At 43.3% G+C, this 7142-nt stretch overlaps 1 protein-coding gene across 1 annotated transcript in view; it reads left to right on the top strand.

Annotated features, from left to right (window-relative positions):
- Positions 1–3468: 3468 nt before the first annotated feature.
- The window catches only part of AFG1L (AFG1 like ATPase), a 72522-nt gene continuing 68848 nt past the window's right edge, over positions 3469–7142 (top strand). The window contains exon 1 of the mRNA XM_074819391.1: positions 3469–3645. Coding sequence (XP_074675492.1) covers positions 3540–3645 — 106 coding nt within the window. The 5' untranslated portion in view covers positions 3469–3539. The remainder of the gene's footprint in view (positions 3646–7142) is intronic.

The raw sequence follows: 7142 nt of genomic DNA, 5'->3' as shown, positions 1-7142 counted from the left end.
ATGACACAAAGATTTTCTGTCATAACTTCAAGTGGCAGGATGAATACCAGAGTCTCACAGCATGAACCCACAGAAAGCAGGTATTAATGGATGATTAATTCTTAAATTTGGTATAGTAATACCTCTCAAGTAGCTTTTTGTTTGTTTCTTTGTTTTTAAAAGAAAAGGTCCCATTTAACTGAAAAGGAAACGAAATCTCTCCATTATCCAGTTAGGACTTTCCAGCCTTCTGACAAGTGCCCAGGTTAACACATTTTATTCAACACAGGCATATTTTGTCAAAACTTGTGGGGAATGCTGACTCAGGATAAGGCAAAACCCACAAGGCATTGAACAAATTGTGCAATGCTTTATGTGGAAAAATTACTTCCTGATCCCTGCACTAGCTGACAGTGCTTTGAAACATGGTGTTTGAATATGTGCATTGTGTACTTATCTGCCAGATAAAAATATTAGGATTATAAATATAATTTGCAATATCCACATTTTATATATATATTTGTATTCAGATTTGACTATTGCATTCAATTCCTCTTCTCCCTTTTTACACAATATTAGCCCTTTCAACAAGGGATGATTCTCATAACACGCTTCTAGATTCCTTAATATTTAAAATGTCCACCTCACAGCATTAATTTCTGTGAACTCTGTGTTCTGAGAGATGCTGAGTAGTGCCCATGTAGCTGGAAAACTGCAATGAATGTCTAACACATTTAACTGTTTGAACTGACTGAAATGCAGATAGTGAAAATGGCTGTAAGTCCCTAAGTCTGGGGACATTTATGAAGCTTTATTAATCTAAGGCTTTATAAGCAATGTAGACTATTAATAGCATACTTGATTATCTCAAAATAGAGGAAGTTAATACCAAGTTTACCCCAAAGGGTTTTGATATAATCCTAGGAAAATGGCTTTTGATGAAGACTGTGTTGATGAAAACTAGCCACAAAATCCGTTTTTGTAGAGTAGGCTGAATGGTCAGTTCTATGTAAAAAATTTGAGCGCCAAAGATGTTTCCCATGGTGGGATTATCTTGGAGCTTTGCAGGCAGGTAAAACTTGCCCTCTTTCTGCAGAAACTCAGAGAGGGTCTGGCAGAGACCCAAAGACCCTTGAACATATACATCCCCATAGGGTTCAGCACATCAGGATTTCTAAAAGGAGTGTAGTTTATACCACTGGAGGCAAGAGGGGGCCTCTGGAGGGGTTTTCTTATACCCCTGATTTCTATTCCTGTTAAAGACAACCTGTACTTTTGGCTAGCTGGCAGACTAATAATGCAGCTGTGTTGAACAAGTGTCAGTTTAATTTCTACACAGTGGCAATGTCATATTTTTGGAGGTGAGCAAAGGGACAGGTACAGGGAATGAAGTATACAAACGTACTACAGAACGGATCTGTATCTGTTACAGGATGTTAACCATGCTAATCTACAGAAGTATACTTGAAAGTCCTGTTCTTTTAGGTTAACACCAAAACATGTTTTTTCCAAGTGCTTACAGCCAATGCAGATTCAGCTCCTGGGGTGTGCCATGCTGTGTATGGTGGCACTTCAGAGTTTGCCAGTGTATAGGAAGGCTCATAGCATTGCAGAGGGTTTATTCACTTAGGTAGAAGATGTCAGAATAGACCCAAATGGGAAGTTTTTCTATGCTGCCTTGGATAACAAGGTTAAGAAAAAAACGGTGACAATTTAAATAAATCAGATGTTTTTGCTGAAGATTATGCTGTCATTTTCTCCAATTATTCTTGACATTTCACCCATTCGTATTGTGATCTGAGTTAATAATGGAAGAAAAACCGTCTCTTGTTGCCTTGTTTATTCTTTGTTCTCAAGGAGATAAGCTGTTTATAAGGATAACTTATTTGTTATTTAAATCACTTTTACTGAAGTTGTTTGTTTCCTTGTTTGAGTTTCTAAAAATATTGCAACAATTGTGATGCATCTTTGAGATGTCTATTCAATTCACTATGATTTGTACTGGGAATTCATTCCTAAATGGGCACAGGTGTTGATAGCTATAACGTGCTAGAATGAGTCAAAACCAATAAATGCTCAATAAAGGAAAGATGAAAGAAAATGCACTGAAAACAGCTCTTTTAAGATGTGATAAATTGGCATTTTAGTTCATGACTTAATTAGGTATATAGCACTGAAGATGTGTCTGGAGCAACTACATATTTTAAAACAGCTGAACATGTTAAAACATAACTTCAATCACTGTTAATATTTTCAGGATCATAAATATTATTTTTAAAATTAGTAATACTATTCAGGATATAATCAACTTTTGTTTGCAAACTGTTCTATAGTGCCCTGATGCAACATTTTGCTATACTTTTATAAACAAAAGTTGATGAATAGTCTATGAAAATTTCGTGCTCGCTTTCTCATGTTGCACAGAAGTGTCATTCTAGAATAAGACATAGGAATTCCGACGTTGCAAAACAAAAGTCAGTTAAAGTATTTGTTTTGTGCTTTTACCATGAGCAGACATTTTGTATCTATTTCTTTCACAATGCACTCCACAGGCAACATTTGAAGCCCCATCCTGACCTTTGGGTATGTTTTGGATGGGAATGGCTGGCCAGCCAGCGAACAGGCAAGTGTTACAGTCAGCAATTCCCGAGTGCCAGTGACTTTCCCGTGGAGCGCAGGCCTTTTGCATTGTGCTTTTCTGTCAAAAGAGCTTTGTAGTCATAATGGAGGTGGTTGGGTAAGACAGTTGGGTACCTACCAAAGGAGGCAGGTGGTTGGTGTTCTCCCGAGGAGCGATCAGGAGGCCCACGTGGGTATCTCAGGTGATACTGCCAAGAACAGGCTTACCGTGTGCTAAGCATGCACCAGACGTACGGGACTGATTCAGCCTCTAGTTTTGTATTATCTTCAGGGAAATCTGCTTTTACGTTAACGTATCTTGCTGTTGTGGTTTAAATGTATGTTCGTAGGCATAAAAGTGGTTGTACTTCTAATGTGCAGATAGGCTGTAACTCTGGCCAGGAATATTTGTCCTTAGTGTTTTATGGTCCATGCTTTAAAAGATAAACAACACGAACTAGAAATCATCGACAAATGCACATTCAGTTGCCAAAACTCCTCAGTGACAGCCAAGCTGGCCTGAAAGCTGCTGCATCGGATGCAGCCACGAGGCAGCACGATACAAATCACAGGCGACAAGCAAGGTGTTTGGGAAATGTGAGTGCGCGGATAGGGCACTAAGGGACTATAAACGGCACCAGCGTGACACTCGGCGTGTCTGTGAAGGGCGGTTTGTGCCGGGCGGCCGCAGCGGCTGCGCGGGGAGCGCGGCCCTGGGGCGGGCGCGGCCGGCTCCCCGGGGGCTGCCCCACCGCCTGCGGCTTGGTGTGGGGGGGGGCAAGGGGAGGGAGAGGGGAACCGGGGACCCCCGCTGGAACGACTCGCCCGGCACCGGCCGAGGCCCAGCTGCCCCGCAGGACCGCGGCCGTTGCCCCGGGGGGCGGCGGGACTCCATTTCCCAGCGCGCCCCGCGCCCCCGCCGCAGAGGCCGGGCCGGGAAGATGGCGGCTCCCGTGTCGCCCTTGGTTACTGCGCGCTGCCTGCTGCGCGCTTCGGCGCGGCGCGCCGCCCGCCTGCTACCGGCAAGGGTCGTCGCCCTCCAGAGAGGTCAGTCCCGCCGCGGGAGGGGGCTCGCCGGCCCTGAGCCCTGTCCTGCCTTGCCCTGCACGCAGTCGGGCGAAGGGAGGGTGGGCGACAGGCTATGGGGGCACCGCGCACGGAGGGCACCGTGGGGTGGCCGTGTCCCTCGTCGCCGCGCCGCCGGTCTCCCCTCCGACGGAGGAGGGGCCGGGCCGAGAGGAGCGGGGCCTGCCGGCGCGAGGAAGGCGGCAGCCGGCGGGACGCGCACCGGCCCGGCCGCACTGGCGTGTCCCGGCCGTGTCCTCGCGTTCCCCCGCCTGGGCCGACCCACCCCCCGGAGGGGCCCCGCGTCCCCGGGCGGCGCGGCCGGGGGTTGGCGGCGGGGGATCCGTGAAGGGGGCCCCGTGGCTTCCCGAGTTCACGGTGCCGCACAGGGCTGCCGTGCGCTGCCTCGTTAAGCGCACGGCGTGGCGGCGAGCGCGCTAGCGTCTGCCAGAACTCCTACTGTGCTTTAGGATGTCTGAGGGACTTTTTTCCCTTAAGGATCCTCCGATGTATGCGACAGCTGAGCTCCATCTGGCAGCCTTGCTTTGAAAGGCCGTACAATACACAAATTTATGGGGAACTAGGTTTTGTTGACTTGAGGCTTAGGTTAGAAGCAGAGGTCTGGTGAGAGCTACTCATCCTCTGTCAGTCTGACAGAAGTGTGAGGATTCAGTTGACGTCAGGTGGGTCCCAGAGGTCTGAGAGTCAGTCAGCAGATCTAGGAGGATTGACAGATGTTCACATGCACATGTTACATTGTGATTGTACAATACTTATAGCTCCAACGGAAAATAGACAAGCGCTGTAGTTGTGTATGTTTTATTTGATATTGGACTAACACACTAAATCTATGTAGATTGCTTTTTATAACCAACCTATTACCATTTTTAAAAAGTTGTCAGAGCAGATCCAGTGGTGTTAGGAATAGTTCTTCAGCTTCCACGTTAAAGGGATGGTAGTCCTTACGTATGTTATTTGAGGACATCTGCAGGGGTGGGCAGCCATTATTGAATTGGTTTATAATCTTGTTTTTATGATCACTGGTTTATAGTCTTTTCTTTGTTTTTGTGATTTGCTTTTCACACTTTTGTACCTTTTCCCTTAATTAAAAGACTTCACAAATAGCATTTGCATAAAGTTGAAATTTCAATGATAAGCTTTTCTGTCTTTTTCTACTTTAATCTGTAGGTCAGATTGTTAAATGGCGTGTGTATGGAAATAGTGCAAGTAATCTTATTTCAGAATAATGTCACAGGCATGTGTGCAAAAAAGCAGAATTTAGTTCCAACTCATATGTTTCTCTAGAAGCTTAAATACTGCTTCATGTACTGCCCGTAGTGGACTGTAAGAAGGCTAAATCAGGGTTCAGTGATTCATTAAGGTCATGAAGATGGGAGGACAGGCCAAGTTCTTGTTCTTGTACCTTAGCTGTAAACTGTCTCTTCTGATTTGAACTGCTCACTTCAGCAGGTGTGGGTTTTTTTTTTTTTCCCATTTGTTTTATGTAATATTGGCCTAACATTTTCAATTTGTGCCAATAACTTAGCTCTTTCACCCCCTCCCCTCCAGTATGGTTCGTTGGACTTTGCTTTTCTAAGCATTCTATTAAGCGTTGGAAAGTAAATATTTTTTTTCAGATGGCCTCCTCTGCCATTCTTCTCATTAAGCATTGTAAAATATTTTGAAAGGAGCAATTGTTTGGTGTTATTATAGGACTATAAGTGTATTTTCTGCTTTATAACCAACACATGATCTCTTTCCTGAGAAGCTTATATGCCAAGTCTTCGTTCTTCTTGCAGGTTGACGCATGTGCTGAACTTACCCAAATCCTTGTACACCATGGGGCAATTTACCTATTTGAGACTGATTCTGCAAAACTTGTACATATATTTAATAAACGAGAAAAGAGAACCTGATTTTTATTATCTGCAGGTACTAGCATGCAAAAAAATTGTCTTTTCTGATCCTTTGCTACCTTCAATCCCATTCTCCTGCAGGAAAATAACCTTTGGAGCTACAGCTGTACTGTTGCCCTTCCCCATCACTGTGGTATCATATAAGAAGGAAAAATTTTGCAGCAGTTCTGTTATCAGCTTAATTATGAATTTAGTGAGGTCTCTGATACCACCATCTGCCTGTTGATAAAAGTGCCCTCTAACCTCACAGTCATTCTGTTGTGGCTTCATTGTGACCCAAACTAATATTCTGAACTTCTATCTTGGATTGTTGAAAACAGGACAGTTTTTAAAAGTTGCTTTCTATAACCTCCCCACCTCTGCTACCACCCCCCCCCCCCCCCCCCGGCGAATTCCAGTGTTTGTGAAAAGCTCTCAAGGCAGAATTCTGTCTGCAGAGCAGTAATTGATGTGATTTCTGTATGTTGCCTTAACGCTAGTTTAGCAGAAGCTGTTCCAGCTTCTTGATTGTGACTGCAGCAAAGGTGGCAGTTGGTGATTTTTGGGGTCGTTAACTTTGGCGCAGTTTTAACCTCCATGAGTTTGGTTTAGATGCAGTTCTTGAACTTAGTTGGAAATATTTTTTAAGACAAACAGTAATTAATCATTACAGCAGTGTCATAGGAAATAGTTAATTCTCCATCTCTTATGTCTTCAGAATATATTTTCTTCAAAATATGCTGTAATTGAGCACAATTCTTGAGTGTAGTTTAGGGGTAACTAGATAAATTTATCTTCCCTTATAATTCGAAAGATCAGTGTTGTCTTCCGGACTTAAATCTCCATGAATGAAAACTATTTCTAATCATTCCTATGAGGGAGTGGTTTGCAGCATACATACAGCACAAGGATTAAAGGTGGGGTGTTTTATTTCATTGTCAGTCTCCTGAATGCTTGTTTTGACTTTGTTTCCAGAATACACATTTTCACATGTACAGTATGTGAGTGACCCTCTAGTGAGGTGAATATTGTAATATGAAGCATGACTTACCTTTTGCAATAAAAGGAGTTCAGTTCCATTTGCTTGATCTTTGCTTCTTTAGCTGGATATTATCTATCTGTCATGGTTTTTCTTTTTCATATCATTAAAAGTCTACAATTCTGATTATGTGTTTAAAAGATGTTTAGTTCAAGGGCAGTAAGAGATCTTGCAGACCAAATCTGAATTAATCTGTGGAAGTACAATACTTTTTCTCTCCCAGAAGTGAATAATCTTAAATTCACATGCAATCTTTTTGCCTTACTTGAAAACTCACAGATTTATAAATTCAAAGATGTCAGTTTCTGCAGTCATGGAAAGATAGCAAAGGTGAAATTCATGTCAAGGAAGCCCAGGTTCTTTTCCTAGGCCCTGAAATATGGGGGAGACAAGGACCTGCTAGGATTTTTGTCATGGTAATTATCTTCTGACAGATTTTAGATGTCATAGTTGAAAACCTTACATAGTGAATTCCAACTACTTAGGGAAAAAAGAAGGATTATTAGGGTGAGTGATGTTTATCTCAGTTACCCTTCCATGCTCTC

Source organism: Strix aluco, chromosome 3 (assembly GCF_031877795.1).
Source record: "Strix aluco isolate bStrAlu1 chromosome 3, bStrAlu1.hap1, whole genome shotgun sequence".
Taxonomy (NCBI): Eukaryota; Metazoa; Chordata; class Aves; order Strigiformes; family Strigidae; genus Strix; species Strix aluco.
This window is presented reverse-complemented; position numbering and strand designations above follow the sequence as displayed.